The sequence below is a fragment of the Pinus tabuliformis genome, chromosome 4_2 (assembly GCF_031772625.1).
Source record: "Pinus tabuliformis cultivar Carrire ecotype Pingquan chromosome 4_2, CPIR1, whole genome shotgun sequence".
NCBI lineage: Eukaryota > Viridiplantae > Streptophyta > Pinopsida > Pinales > Pinaceae > Pinus > Pinus tabuliformis.
In genome coordinates this window covers 1071785377-1071802106 of record NC_142304.1, presented here as the reverse complement: position 1 = coordinate 1071802106, position 16730 = coordinate 1071785377, and the positions used below count along the sequence as shown (strand labels likewise).

General features: G+C 38.9%; 1 protein-coding gene and 1 long non-coding RNA gene across 2 annotated transcripts; both read right to left on the bottom strand.

Annotated features, from left to right (window-relative positions):
- Positions 1 to 1102: 1102 nt before the first annotated feature.
- On the bottom strand, positions 1103 to 2358 carry LOC149173354 (uncharacterized). The gene is made up of 3 exons (XR_016259672.1): positions 2230 to 2358; positions 1813 to 2018; positions 1103 to 1568 (listed from the first exon to the last, which is right to left on the bottom strand). It is a non-coding gene; the product is annotated as an uncharacterized LOC149173354 (long non-coding RNA).
- A 2064-nt stretch (positions 2359 to 4422) lies between these two features.
- LOC149173353 (uncharacterized) lies at positions 4423 to 8801 on the bottom strand. The gene is made up of 2 exons (XM_089427916.1): positions 6103 to 8801; positions 4423 to 5970 (listed from the first exon to the last, which is right to left on the bottom strand). Exons 1-2 carry the CDS (start codon positions 8765 to 8767, stop codon positions 5519 to 5521), a joined length of 3117 nt encoding a protein of 1038 aa, XP_089284042.1. The 5' UTR covers positions 8768 to 8801; the 3' UTR covers positions 4423 to 5518.
- Positions 8802 to 16730: the final 7929 nt, after the last annotated feature.

The window sequence follows — 16730 nt, the reverse complement described above, 5'->3', positions numbered from 1 at the left end:
GCAACACATGCTTGTCATGTGTCTCCTCGTTTTTTTCATTCGTGGCACCCGCATCCGGGGTGCAAAGCATGATCATTGATATGAATATCATTTGACATTATCCAAATTTATAATATCATATAAAATAATAAATTTAAAATTCTAATTCAGCTTGGTCAAATTCTAATTTAGATTTTGGTCACACAGAGGGAGAGCTTCAACTTGATAAGGTAGCCACTAAATTCTGTGAAAAGGTAAATGAACAGATCAGGAACATTGCATTGGCAGTGGAAGGGGCAACTACAATGGGTTTTCCAGCTGTATTGGATCCAACAGCTAGAAAGTTTGTTATATTATATATAATATAGACAGTACACCATATGCTGAAAGAAAAGTTTTAGTTCCAGGAGAGATGAGAAGATCACATGAAAGAGTTTCTGACAGTTTACTATCAAATGACATTGACTGCAGGATGACCATCTGCGAACCAACTTGGGTGACCAACGATGGCATGGATAATTTGTCTACCTTATTAGAGCAATGCCATGCAATTCAAACTTCAAACTAGCAGTGTATTTCAGGGGTGAAAATAATTTTCAGACCTGAGAATTCAAGCTGAGCCACTGTGCTCTGTGTAAATTTTGTAACTGTATAAATTCATATATAAATTCATATATAACGACAGTTCCTGAGATTTCTTGTTGCCCGTAGTATTTTGTCATTCTTGCAGTAAACGCATGTTAGTCTATAGTCCACCCAATTATTTCCCACATGACATAGGTGTTGCTTCCATAGTTTGTATGTCAAATGTCATGCAAATTAAAAACACAAACTGAATGTCTCATATTCTTTGCCTGTCACTCCAGTTATCTCCCTAACGCTTGTTGAAACCAAAAGACAACACAAGAAGTTATCCCCATACAGAACATGAGTAGCTTTGTACCACTTTAGATCTATTAAATCATAAACTATAAACAAGGCCTTTTTTTTGGGAGCGTGGGGAAACGTCCCCTACTCGTCCCCAAGTCCCCGGAGCGCGGGGGAGCGAGGAAACTAGACCCCGGGGGGCGAGTCCCCGTGGAACACTGATTATTTGTGAAAAGCAAAACCAGAATATAAAACTTTTGAATATCATATGTATGGCATTGAATGATGCAGAGCAAATGCTTTTTTTTGAAATGTTATAATGAAAGAAGTTTATTTCAAACTTTGAGACCATGCAAATGTTTTTTCGAAATGTTACAACGAAAGTAATTTATTTTGAACTTTGAGACAAAGGAATCACCACGGTAATTCCCACAAATCTCTGGGAAATAATTTCCTACATACTCTTGCACATTGCTTTCAACAAACACGTGTCATAGTTGTTCCCAGTTACAGAGAAACCCAATGAAGCAATCAACTTCTCTGGACTTCCAGTGTCCCCAAACGGAGCATTTGGTTTGTATGTAAGGTGGATTAAAGGAAAGGTAATTTACCTCAAAGGTTCCTTGCTTTTCATCTTCGGAACTTTCCCATTACTTGTCCTATAGCATGTTAGGAACTAGTACTTCTTTCAGACAGGAGGAAGAAACAGACAAATGGCTAGCCTGCCAAAGAACAAGGAGGAAGAAGAGCGTTATATGGTTAGCCAGCCAAAGATCAAATCGTGAGTTAATGGAATCGATCCCTAAAACACATATAGCAGAGGAAAACCGCAACATTGCCAGAGTTATCTATACCTGTATTCAACTTTATAGGTCATAACAAGCACCTTTATGAACAAAAATTGGATGAATTTTGCATTTTATTGAAAATTTGCAGCTAAATATAAATTCCTTCACGGAAAATAACCTTATAAGCTTATGGAGAATCAAGGTCCAAGTCACGCAGTTCTTCCCTTGGAGTCTGTAATCTCCATTTCAATGCATTTACATGCTTTCTTCTTGTCTCTGGTGGGACTTCAAAAAAAACTGACGGTAATATGCAAATATGCAGTTCAAAATATAAATTTGCACAATTTTGCATTTTATTGAAAATTTGCAGCTAAATATAAATTCCTGCACGGAAAATAAACTTATAAGCTTATGGAGAATCAAGGTCCAAGTCACGCAGTTCTTCCCTTAGATTCTGTAATCTACATTTCAATGCATCTACATGCTTTCTTCTTGTCTCTGTTGGGACTTCAAAAAAAAACTGACTATAATATGCAAATAAGCAGTTCAAAATATACCAACAAACTTCAACAGAAGGGGAAAAGAGAAGCCATACCTGAAAACTTGAATGAATGCAAGTTGCAGAGATTATAGGTGTCTTCGCTGAACTGGATCTTGGTGCTCCTGTAGCTGTTCGGCGGCAGAAGAAAAGATCTTGGTGCTCCTGTAGCTGTTCGGCTTTAAGAGGAAAGAGTTGTTCTGCTTCACGGTCTCCCATAATACCTACCTTGGTGCGGCTTTCATGCTCTGTGCAGCTATACAAGTTAAAACACTACCTATATTGCTCAACAAATAGGAAAAAAATGGAAACGGGGAAAATATAAAATGTATTGAATGAAAATGGAGAAAACACGACGCGGTGCTCTGCTATGCCTCAGCGTCATGCCAATGAATCCTTGCTGGTGCTCCTCGGCAGGACTTGTGAGTATCAATTGCGGAGGGAAAACAAAACATGGTGTCACTGAAGTCTTGATCATTGAATTTCTCGGCAGGAACGTGATTTGTTTTGCCTCGCAACCGATACCGAAATCCTTTGGCCAAAGCTTTAATTGACAAGAAATAATAATATGAACATGGGCACAGAATCAGCGACGAGGGTCTAGCTATCAGTAGAAAATCAACGATACGAAATACAAGCTATCAAGTTCATTAAATGAATTTATACCCAAATTTCAGAGATGTTGCGACCCCATCGGATGAGTAAGGTAGTTAAAGAACTTTGTTCGAAAACTAAGCAGAAGCGATTGGTGTATAATATTGGTCCCGTTTTCATCCCGGCAAATACAGAGCAGTACTAATTTATAAAGAAAATAACTACATTTCTAACCCAAAAAAAAAACCCTCATATCAGCACTCGCTGCTCAATCGGCAACAGAGGGCTTATTCAATTTCTTGGCTGAAGCCCTTATCTCTACGATCCATTTTCCACAAAACCTCATATCACCACTCTCTGTTCAATCGGCAGCAGAGGGCTTGTTCAATTTCTTGGCCTAATCCCTTGTCTCTCCAATCCATTTTCATCACCTGCGGCCTTATTTTCGAAATCCATTTTCAGATCAGACCACCCTTTTGGGGAGGGGGTTGGTCTTAACAGAGGATTAACCGAAGAAATTGTGCTCTATTTCATCGATCCCGTACCACTTAGCTTTCCAAGAAAACTAGCATAATAAATTTTGCTTACATCTGTGAGTTTATCTGATGGAGTCTCCCTTCTAACTCGATCCGTGCATTCGACCATACGTCTTCCATCGCTGGCAACGCCATTTCAAATTTGAATTTTATTCGCCCGCGCACAACCTCATGTATGCTCCATGCCATAACCTCCAAACGCATGGCATACTTTCAACGCAATTTCTGGTATCTATCATGCGCATAGTGGATCATGTGCCATCGACATAAGCCATGGTGAAACGGAATCCTTTAGCCGGAGAAATGATGCACACGGGTTGACAGCCAAAGCCGATATCAGAACCCGTCTCCCAATACTGTCCTTAGAGTTAGGCGTTGCCTCGTCAATGACCGAGTCTTATCTGTAAAAGTAGATGGAGGATCAATATTCCTTTCAAAGTCTTTGTATTATAATTATTCCGCGTAAATTATTTATGACTACAGACTCCATTATTTAAAAGTGAGTACTTCACCATTCACCATCCTGGTTTTAAATGCAAGTGTGTACGAAGTGATTTCAAGTGGTTACCTCAAGTGGGCATGAAGTGATTTATGACTATGGACTTCACCATGCAGGTTTTAAATTCAAGTGGCTACGAAGTGATTTCGTTCGATCCTCTCCGGTTCAAATCTCTTGTTTCCACTCACTTTCCCAGCTGGTATTGTACAGGAATTGTCATAAAATTAGTAAGAAAAAACATTCATTGGAGAGGACTGTCAGATTGTGAATATTGGTGCAGAGTACTGCAAGTTGAAAATGGCAACTTGGAAGGGTAGATGTTTTGTTCGATCATACACTGGTAGAAATTTGAATTTTTGAAGGACTCGTGCATGTAATGGGAAAATATCTCCAAGCTCGGCACACAATTTGCATAGTTTCCTGCAAACTGAAGATCAAAGTTTCCTGCAAACTTTCCAACAGTAGTGACAATCATGCTAAAATCACTTCTCAAAAGTATTCCAATTATGTTTTTCTAGGTACAGGGATATTGTGTGGAGACTAGTGAGTCCAAGTGTCATAGTCGAGACAAGATTAGGCTTAGTGAAACACTGGAAATTCATGTCATGACATATCTCCCAATTGTCTCTTCTGGAAAAAGACATATCTCCCAATTGTCGAATACAATACTCCTAATGAAGGGCACATTATTGGCGTCCGATCTATGTATATAAACAAACAGAAATCTGATTCACCTTTGTATATTCTCAGCGCTTTTGTTCCATATTAACAAATGAATATTTCTGAAATGGATTATTCAGTGTTCATGTCTGTAAGAGTTCGTGCTGATAAACAAACAGACCAGAATGTTCTCTATAAACCCCCAAATCCATCTAAAATCCATAGTATCTTGTTGTAGACCATATCTTCTGTTGAAAATCACAAAAGTTACCTTCATGACCAGTCAGAGATAACAGGCCTATTTAAAACCGATGCTACAATAATATTCTAAGACATAATTCAAGTCCAAAACTTGAACTACTTATAATAATCATGCTACAGATTTCACCCTACAGCTACCTCTGATGAAAATTAGGTGTCCAACCTAATTCCCAACTGTTCTGGTAATAAGGTAGAACCTTGTCTGTTACAGATTGATCTTCTCATACAACTGTGGCTTCATAGTGCTGGCGTAAAGGAGGAACATTAAAAAAAAAAGTGTAAGCTTCATTTTTGTCAACATGTTCATGTTTCATGAATGCTTGTGGCTGCTTTTTTAAAACAAATAGAAAGCCCTTGGTATATTTATCTACCCGGAACAACACAAATAAAACTAAATTGCATTGCATTTTATTATAGATGTAAATGAATATTGAACAATAAGATTGATATACATAAAAATTTTCTAAAATGAAGATAGGGGGACTTTATAGGTGTAGAAACATTTGAAAGGCGCCATTTATGACATATTTCAATGTAACTTTATTCTTCACGTTGGTGCATCCAACAAGTTACAGTAGATATGTCACATAGAGGAGAAGGGGAATACAACTACAAATATGTTGTATAGGGAATAAGAGAAGAATAAGACTTGAATTAGATGGAACTAATGTCAAAAGATTCAAATTACATCATGGTTTAGTGAAACAACTAACAATGGATTAAATTATTTCATGGTTCAATTATACAACCATTGGATCAAATTATTTCATGATTCAATTATAAAACCACTACTCCCTTACAATAAACTAGAAGAACTTTGGCCTTCACCAATGTTGTTATGAGTAGTACTTGTACTACCCATTAAATGTGATATTTCTGATTGGAACTTTGGAATCTTTGTAGCTCCCAAAAAAGTCTCTTTGATGCTTTGCAATGTACCCACAATGTCCATCATACTAGGCCGTCCTTCAGGAGATTCTGTTGTGCATAGGAAACCCACCTTTATGAGTTGGTTGAGGCAATTGAGCTCCTTGTCTCCTATAGTGCTCATGGTTGTCCTCCTCAATAGACTCCCATCGACCACGTCTTTTATTCCATTAAGAAACCCACTATCCACCCATTTATGTAAGTTCATTCCTTCCACAAAGATGTTGTGTGTGGGCTTCTTTCTAGTCAACATCTCCAATAACACTATTCCGTAGCTATAAACATCACCTTTTGTCGTTGCACAACCACCCAATCCATATTCTGCATTGAGACATTCTCATTAGAAGATTTATAATATACATATTTTTATAAAAACAGGAAATTGCAAACATTGCTTACTATGCTATAAAATATCTAAAATTTGTTTGACATGATATCTATTTCACATAATACCTGGAGGAATGTAGCCTATTGACCCTTTGAGTGCATGTTTTGAAGTGATCTCTGCATCCTTCGAATTTGCAAAACATATACTAGCAATACCAAAATCTGTTAAACGCGCTGTCATATCTTCATCGAGAAGCACATTGCTAGGTTTTAGATCACAATGGAGCACTTGCACAAAACAATGGTGATGGAGATATGCCATTCCTTGTGCAATATCTATTGCTATATTCAACCTTTGAAACAAGCTCAAATTACTTTCTTCTTGGCCATTAGGATATAACCACTTCTCTAAGCTTCCATTTTGCATTAATGGAAATATCAAAGCTTTCATTTGGAGGTTTGAATAACATGTTATGATTCTAATCAAATTCCGGTGCCTAACTTTACCCAAAACTTTGCATTCCTTGTCAAAACTCTTGTTGGCCCCCTCATTTTCCAAATTGAGAAGCTTGATAGCAACAATTGTGCCATCATTTAGAACCCCTTTGTACACTTTTCCAAAACTACCAACTCCTAGCAAGTTGGCATCACTAAATTCATTTGTTGCAGTCATGATCTCTCCATATGAAATTCTTCGATGGCCCATAGTGAAGGATGTCTCGACCTCTGTATGAGTATGTTTCTTGCAATTTTGAATCCGCAAGATTCCCAAAAAAAAACACGATACAACAATCACTGCTGCAATAACCATAGGTATGATAACTCTTTTTGTATGCCAAATATTTTGATGTTTGTGAGCATAGCATGGTGGCAGACTTACCCAAGGTCCACAGAGGTCAGGATTTCCCATGAAAGCCATGGCACCAAGCTTTTTGAAAATTCCTGCTTTAGGGACTTCTCCTGACAACTTGTTGAAAGAAAAATTACAATGAACGAGCATTTTGAGCTTTTCCAATGACAAGGGTATTCCACCTGATAGATTGTTGTAGGATAAATCCATGTCCTCAAGACTTTGAAGTTCATTGAGTGTAATTGGAATTGGACCTTCGAGTGCATTTCTGGAAAGATTGAGGTACTCTAGTTCTTTGCAGCTTTGGAGTGTACTTGGAATGTGGCCAGTTAATTGATTTGCAGAAATATCTATAGCTTGAAGCATAGTCATCTTGCTTAGTCCTAAAGGCACAGGTCCATTAAATAAATTGTTTGAAAGGCTGAAATACAAAGCTAAATTTTTAAGCCCTGCGATTTCTGGAAGTATTTTCCCAGTGAGCCTGTTGAATGATAGGTCTAGCAGTAATAAGTTCACACATTTCCCTAGATTTGGAGGTATATTACCTGATAACTGATTATAAGAAAGAATTATATATCTTAACTGTTGGAGGTTGGCAATAGAATCAGGGATTCTGCCATCAAAATTATTTTCAGAGAGATCTAGAGCCCCTAAACTTTTGAGTTGCCCAATATTGAAAGGGATGTTTCCTTGTAAATTGTTGACTGACATATCTAACACTTGCAAGTTTTGAAGAGTATTAAGTGCAAAAGGTACAGGCCCTGTAAAATTATTGGTGTCTAAAATAAGCTCAGTTAAACTAGTTAAGTTTCCAATCTGCGGAGGTATTTCTCCCATTAATTCATTCACTTCCAAGTTTAGGTAGTATAATTTAGTAGAGAGATGACCTATAGAAAAGGGCAAACGCCCCTTAAAATAGTTACCAAATAAATATAGGACTTCTAAGGAGGAGCAGTTAGTAAGAGCAGTAAGAATGGGCAAGCTCGCGGTGCTGCTGCTAACCAGGTTATTACTGCCTAAGCTAAGCCATTTGAGCTGCGTCAGTTTACCGAACTCCATGGGCACTACTCCGCTGAGCTGGTTGTATGATACGTCGAACTTTTGAAGGTTGGTACAATTGAAGAGGGAAGCAGGAATGCTGCCACTCAACTGATTAGTGCCCATAAAGAGTACCATCAACTGGGTGCTCTTGGTACACAGCTCGGCGGGAATGTTACCAGTAAAGTAGTTAACGGCAATACTCAATACTTGAAGACTGGTGCAGTTAGACAAGGGAGATGGAATTGGTCCTGTGAGATTGTTAATCCCGAGTCGTATAGATCTCACCTGGCTTAGCATGCCCAATTCGGATGGAATACTCCCGTGAAGGTTGTTGTAATTCAGAGTTATTTCCTCCAAAGAGGATATGTTTCCCAACCAGGCTGGGATTGTACCTGTGAGATTGTTACTTTTTATAGAGAACATCTGTAAACGATGGCACCTACTGAGAGTAGGCGGAATCGAACCGTAGAGGTGATTTCGAGACAGGTAAAGATCTTTTAAGCGAAACAAATTTCCCAAATGATAGGGAATGAGACCATGAAAAGTGTTATTGCTAAGGTCGAGTATCCTAAGAAAGGATAGATTGCCGAGAAGGGGGGAGATTGTACCTTGTAATCCCATGCCTGAAACATTGAGGGAAACCACTCTCTGTCTGCGCCGACTGCATTTGACGCCGGTCCACTCGCAGAAGGAAACATTTGGTTTCCAAGAAGTGGGCAATGACTGGTATGGATCATATGTGATGGCAGACATGAATCCAAGCAGAGCCTCTTGATCAGAAGCATTGCTGAGATGAGGATGCCCATGATCAGGTAATTGAACGACGGAAAATAGGTGAGGAGTGAGAGAAAGAATGAAATAAAGGAAGAAGAGAAGTGAAGGAACGTGACAGATCTCCATCTCCTACAGGTAGAGAACGTTTGTGAAGGAAGTATAACAGGAAGAAGAAAAGTGAACGAATGTTTCTCAACTAAAAATGAATGCATTGGTTTACTTAAATAAAAAAGAGTTATAAACAGTAATTGATACTGTATTTGATTTAACGACCATAATAATAATGATAATGATGATGATATTAATAATGTTAATGTTAATAATAATAATAATAATGTTAACGAAGTGAATAGTGAAAATGAACGATTCAATAATAGTGAAAGTTATTCACCAGAATACTCAATCAACCATTGACAATTTTCCCTTAAGTTCTGGTGTTTATCACCAAAGTAGATTATAGCTTCAATAAGGAGTTGTTAAATATTTATTAATCATGCAAATGACACGTTTGAGGAAGGATAAGTTATATGAATCGAAGAAAGGAACTCACATCAATGTGTATCTTTGTGGGGTGTCATATGTGCGGTAAGGTTTAAATTCTTAATACTTAATAATAGGGATTAATATCAAAAAATAAGTTTAATGATGCTCTTTCTTATTTAGTATTGAATAGTGGTCTTACAACTTTTTATTGGGCTTTATGGTTCAATTATAAATGTTTTTCCAATGGTACAACACATTTCAAAAATGGGGATCAAATCAAAAGTATTTGTGAACATACCATAAAAGATTTCTATACTATACTTTTTATTCCAAAATTCTAAAGAAAATAATGTAAAATTATGGAAAGATATAGATACAAAGTTGTAGATCCCAATGAGACATTTTCAATGGTATAAGGGTGTCTAAGCATAAAGCACAATAGGTAATGCAGAAAGCACGGGTCCTGCCACTAGCAGCATAGGCAATTACCCTAAATTCCATAAACAATTGATAGATAACCTAATAATAAGGTGCAAAGACAAGGGTTGTTTCAAGACATAAACTTATTATTACCTAAAGACGCGGTTCAAGCAGCAAAGTCACTTGAAGCAATACCAGTTTCCGGCCAGGGTTGATTTAGAGTCAAAAAGTTGTGAAACTATCAAAAAGACCTTTTTTTTTATCAAAAAACTTTTTAACCCTTTTTTATGCTATCCCAAAAACATATTTTCCTTTCTTGGGTTTGGAACAAAAACTTATTTTTCCTATCAAATATTTTCAAAAAACATTTTTTTTCAATTATAATTTTAAAGAAAACCCAACTAGGAGATATTTACATATTTATCAGCCATAGTGGACATGACATAGATATGATGTCTTTTGCATAAGGGCATGGCCTACATATTTTTGTATATGGCATATTGTACATGGGTGAGGCCCACATACTTTTTGTGCATGGAACACATATTTTGATGGTGTGGCCATGGTGAAGGTTAATTGGATATATTGGTGTATGCATTTTTGTAACTGTTTGTACGTGCACACACATACACACAAACTTTGTATGACTATTCACTATGTTCATGTGATGATGTAATGGATGCATTTGTGATATCTGCATTATTTTGCATTATTTATGTAATTATGATGATAAAATAAAAAGATGCATACAATGATGGGATTAATTGTGAAAAATAATGTTTTAATGTGATAATTGTTTTTCTAAAGTTTCATTTGTAATGTTGTCTACAAATTGATTTGCACTTCTAGGAATATATATGGAAATGATGGATTCAAAATTCCTTGATGGAATGTTTACTTTTAGGTTCTTTCTATACAGGTAGGGATCACAAACATGGTTAACATCATTTGACTATGAGATGACAAGTTGAGTATCCAAGAAGTTAATCCTACAGCGGATGGCCATATTTCGTGGGAGCACGAAAGCTCCTGCACATCAGATTCGGATGAGGAAACAGAACGATGGCAGAATCGGTTACACGAGGTAACCACGCTCAATTGCAACATGATGGTAAGATCACTACGTTGCATGACAACATAGTCAAGAAATCTACTTGTGTATGACGGGTTGACAATGGTGGATGAATTCCTGAACAAATTTGAAAGCACAGTGCCAGATGAACAGCGGTTCGATGCTCTAAAATGGGCACTGCGTGCAACGCCCGCAAGGTGGGGGGGTACTCATTAGAGAAGTATTGAGAGCTAGAATGAATGCAGAAGGGGGATGCTTATAAGATTTTGAAAACCTCAGCTACGGATGAGAGCTAGTTATGAGGGACGAAACATCTTGTGTGCCCACCTGTCCAGATGGGTACAGGCATATGGTATGCAACTCGCACGAATGCACACTGCTCTCATGATAGGAAATAGGAACAACAAGCAAAAGCAGGCAGGACAAATGCGCGAATGACAAAGTATGATACAACCTAGCGTGCCAAAAATCATACACGGGGAAGCCTTTGACAAGGTGTGCGAAGCTCTAAATAGGGTCCACCATGTGAGATGCACCAACTGGGACCTGCACGTACCAGCACTTGTATGGGCTTATAGGACCATGTGCAAAACTCTGACCACACAATCGCTTCCGACGCTGAAGTATGAAGCAGGGGCTGTAGTCCCTGTGGAGCATGCGAAGATGAGTCCGTGCATAACAACACCCGTAGATATGATGGTCCACGCCAACCGGAACGAAGAAATCACACAGGTGCGTGAAAAAGAACATATAAGACTTGAGGAAGAAATACGACAGGGAAACTTTAGACTTCACGAACTTGAAAAAGACCGGGTACAACTAAGGGAGAAAAGCGGTTTAATGGACGCAGAGGTCAAGAAGCTGAAAAACGAAATAAGGGAAGCATTTCTCGTCGAGAAATCGAGGATGGTAAGGCAAGATACGTACAATCATACTGACAAATGGGAAAGCTATCTTTGTGAATTGGTTAGTCTGCTACCATGGCTGAAACTGCGTCTCACCAAACATAGTGACCAAGCAACATAGTGCAAATCGTAGAGTGCGCGATGCCGATCACTACAAGGGAAGATGGGGATTCTTTGCGAACCATGGTGGGGGACGAGATGAAGCCCCGCACGGTTGGTGCGCCCACCTAACTAGTCATAGGAAGGACAGTCTTAGCACTCCAAGCAGTTGAAAGGGAGCGTGGGACTGTAAAATATTCTGCTTGGGGGCTACGCAATATAAGAAATGCGTGCAGAAGAAGGACGTCACAGGGTTCGCGACCGCGCACGGAGGGCTGCACTGCCACGCGGGTCGGCTGGAAAGTGACTGTTGGTGTCATTGTTCATGACGAGATGTCTGACTTGAGGCCAAATGGAGTAGGCAACGGGCATTTAAGGCGAAAGTTATGGGCAAGATTTGGGAAAATCTGCTACCAAGGAAGCATTGATGGCCCGAAATGGGGGGGAGCGGTCGAATTTGAATTCAAAAGGAACTATAAAACTCAAAGGGCTAGCTAGTGGACAACACTTGGTCGTTTGAGCATTGAGCGGTTGAGAAGAGCACAGAGTATTGAGAGCCGAGCAATAATAAAGCCCCTGAGTTCGCGAGAGACAAAATATTGTGTAGAGATGAAGACGACCACTAAGGATGGGTTAGGAATTGAGGAAGGAACCGTCGGCGAGGCCACGTAGACCCCCATGGTGCAGGTTGTTCCCTAAGGCGCTGAGGTTATGACAGAAATCCCCAAATCACTGCGGACGTCGAGGCCAAATAAGGATAAGCAGGCAATGGGACCAGTATGCATGTCCCCGAGGAATCCGCGGCATAGCAAGTTATCAATGGAAGAAAAAGGGAAGGTAGTCATGATTGAAACAGATGAGGAGGGGGAATATTTGCAGGCCCTGATTGTCGCTGTAGAAGAAGAAGAAGACGTGGAAGAGGACATCCAACCATTGCGCTCTGCAACAAAAGTGCCGACATATGTCCCTCCGTGGAAAGGGAAAACCAAGGTGTCGAAGAACCTAGACGAAACGCAAAGCTCGCTCTAGACCCTGCTCCTCCCCGATGGCGTTATATTTGAGGGCGCGCACCTAGGCCGTGTGCCAACCATGAAATTTGAATACTGGGACCTCGCTGACAGCGAGAAGTTTCCGCACCTAGAGACCGAGAATTTGATGAAGCAGAACACCGAGGGGGCAGTGATAATGTTAGAGCTGCGGAAATGGTTGCGCGGTGTGGAAAAGGTCGGGTTGCTGCACTTTTTATGGATACCACATTTCTACCGTGCGCCTATCACCATTTTCATCATCAGGCAGCTGTTGTGCCTGGTGCATGATGGGTATCTATGGCTGGAGGAGCCTATTCCCATCACGGCAGACCTCATTCACCGGATTTCTTGGCTTCCCTATAAAGGAACAGACCCCATGACTATAGCCAGAAAAGGTAGCGATTTGGCTCTCGTAGAAGCCATGAAGGTGAAATATAAGTTAGAGAAGAAGAAGAAGATGGGCTACGTCATCTCCAGCATTAAGGAAAAAGGGGTGCACGTATCAACCCAACTCCTGGCCGACAAAGTGATGAGGAAGTGCCGCACCGATGAGGCACTGGCGTCAGTGGTCACGCTGGCCGAGCAGTGCATGGAGGGGGTTCAGTTCAACTGGGCTGAATTCCTCTGCAAAGAATTTTTGACAAACGGTCGCAAAGCCCAGGAGTAGGGTAAGACCTTCCACTACGCATGGTTGGCTCTTATCCATATTGCTGGTAGCGAGAGAACTGTTGGAGGATAGTCAGTTCCCCCACATTGATAGAGAGTTACTAGAGGCCATGAAGTACGCTTCGCTTTGGGCCACCAAGGACACGAAATGGATTTGCGACATCAAAATTTTCTGGGTGCTCATGGAGGCGAGCATCCGGATGTGGATCAATAGGAGGTTGCACTTATCACCTACAGTGTACAATAGTATGAACAGTTTTGCAGAGTTAAAGCAGATATGCACAACATTATATCAGGGTGCGAAAGGTTCCAGTGAAGCAGTGGACGAAGCTACCGTTTGTAGCCACTGACAACACGATTTTTACTATCTTGGAGACATGGCCTCCTGAATGGCGCACTCTGGAGTTGGCAGAACTCGAGAAGGCAGCAGCCCAGAAGAAAAAAGATGATGCTAAGTTGCACGTCACTCAGTTAGCAGAGAAAAGGCAGAACGAAAAAGCAGAAACTTAGGAAAAGGCAACGTGGGAAGCCGCAGAAGCAGCAACAACATCACAGGCAGCGGAGGCAACAATAGCATAGGCAGACAAAGGCCAAGCAACGTCCTCAGGATAGGAGGCAGAGGAACCAGAAACAACAGAAGGGAACATAGACCCGGGGGCCACGTCCACTCAGTTAAAGTGCCCACGCATCACCGAAAGATTGGGCAAGGTTGGCCATTGACTCGATCACCTTAACCAAAGGTGATCTCCATGACATCGGCGAGACGATCCGCGATGTCACAGGTGAAGCGCTTTAGGAGTTCATGCAAGAGCATCAAACTGTGTTGGGGGCCCTCACGGTGCAGCTGCAAGAGTTACAGGTACAGACCCCTCAGGAAGGTACCTTGTCAACACATGTCGCAGTAGGAACTTCAGCAGCAGAGCAGATGTTGCGCATAAGGATGGCGAACACAATAGTGTTGCCAGAGGGAGCTCTACCATTGTCAAATGAAATGAATCGATTGTCGATTAGCATGAGGAAAGGCCTTGGCCTTAATATGGCTGCCCTTCCCTAGGAAACGTTGTACCAATTATAGGATGGGATAACGATAGAACTGCGGGTCAGGGAGAGCCGCGCGATCCATGTTCTTAGCGAGCAGAAAATTAACATAGAACAACTCAGCTTGCAGTGCGATAAATTAGTGTCGCAGAATCAACAATTGGTGCAGATAGTAGATGACGCTTGCCAACACATTCTGGAGTTGGCCATCGTAGCAGCTCTACCGGTAGAAGTGTGGATCCACAGTTTGGTAAGTGGAGTCTGCGATGCGAGAGAAGAGACAACGAAGGTTCAGCTAGACCTAAATCTAGTAGAGTTTAGGCTTCTGTGATCCATATCAAGTTTACAAAAAAAAATTCGGCGAAGATCACATGAGACATCATTTGTCGACGCGTTTCGAACCAACCAGTGTGGTTCATCGTCAGGACAAGTTGAAGAAACAGATCCAGCTTAGCATGTTAAATAGTCTGAGCAGAGACTCCAACGGCTAAATCGACCAACGGCTAATTTTGACCTACGGTCCATAGGTCAAATACTATTCATAATTTAATATTATTATTATTAATAAATTATTCATCAATTATTATAAAATATATATATCATATAGTTGAGGTTAAAAATTTTATTAAATGGTTAGTTAGAAAAGGTAAATTATTTGATTTAATAATATAAGTAATTATTTATACTTAATATTATATTGGTAAAATAGCCTTGATAATAATATATTATTAATATTAGTAGTGAAAATATTATTATTAATTTAATATTATTATTATTATTATTTATGGAAAAAAGTTAAATTAGGTAAGATATATAGATAAATTATTTAGTTTATTTATCTAAATTATATATATATATATATATATATATATATATATATATATATATATATATATATATATATATATATATATATATATTAATAATCTTAGATAAAGTTAGGTAAAGTTAAAAGTTAGTTAAGGACAAATAACTAAAAATCATATCTAAGGGGAAAAATTACCATAGAGGGGACAGTCCGTCAAATAATAATAAATAATTAAAATTATTTTTAAAATAAATAAACAACTCAATTAGTAAAAATAATTTATAAAAATAGTTAGTTAGAGATAAATAATTAAAAATTATATCTAGGGGAAAAAATATTTCTCATAGAGGGACCAATCCCTTAGAATAAATAAATTAATTAAGTGAAAGCTTTTATATTAATAAAACTTATATGATAATAGTTAGTAATAGTTAAATAAACATAAATAATCAAAATTATATTGAATTAAAATTATATTAAAATTAAAATATAATTAAAACTAAATTATATTTAAAATCAAATTATTAAATTATATTAAAATCATGTTATAATAATTAAAATTATATTACCCTAGGGGACCAACCCCTTAAAATAACATGATTTAATTCAAAAAATTAAAATTTTTAAGCTAAATTAGTAATTCAAAATACTTCGTGATAATATTTATTTACAAATAAATTAATAAAAATAAGAAGGAATTAAAAACCGGACCATTAAAATGAGTAAAATAAAAATATATGTATATATAAAAATATATAGAAGAATAAATAAATAAATAATTAAAAATAATTAAATAAATACATAAATAAATAAAATAATAATAATAATAAAAGGACTAGGTCGAGAGTGCTGGGACCCAACACCGACTGATTTTCCAGCCATCATCTCTATTGAGATTACTTGGCCTCTTTTCAATCTCAAGCGCCTCCCTAAATTTCCGATGATGGAAGTGCGAAACCTTAGCAATAACACTAGCTTCTTCAATACAAACATGATGATTGGTTCTCTCGGCGTGCTCAGCCAAAGCGGAAGACTTAGTACGCCTATGCTTAAGATCAACTGCATGTTCACTAATCCTTTGATTAATGGAGCGACCAGTTTCCCCAATGTAGGGGTTCCCACAGGAACAGGGGATCAAGTACACACCTTTCATATCCTTAGGGTCAATAGGATCCTTCACTGATCTGAGGGACATGTGAATGGTGTTCAGGGGCCTAAAGGTCGCAGGAACATCATGCGACCTGAGAATCCTACCAATCTTATCAGTAGTCCCCTGAACATAAGGAAGAAGGACACCAGGAACTCGCTCCTTTGGTTCTCGATGAGATACCGAATTCTTCGAAGCTTTAACGAAAGCCCTCTGACCTAGGAATCTACTATAACCATTCTCAACAAAGACATCAAGGAGATGGGATTTTTCTTTCTCAAAACTCTCCTTATCCGAGATCCTTAGGGCCCGAGTAGCCAGGGTATTGAGAACACCCATCTTTTGAGCCGGGAAATGATGGGAACTGGCATGAAGATACTGCTTAGTATGGGTTTTCTTCCGAAAAACTCGATGTCCGAGGGA

Coding starts and splice junctions, on each gene's coding strand:
- LOC149173353 (XM_089427916.1), bottom strand. CDS start 8,767: ATGGAGATCTGTCACGTTCCTTCACTTCTCTTCTTCCTTTATTTCATT. Junction 5,971..6,102: donor AATAGGCTACATTCCTCCAG/GTATTATGTGAA, acceptor GTCTCAATGCAG/AATATGGATTGGGTGGTTGT.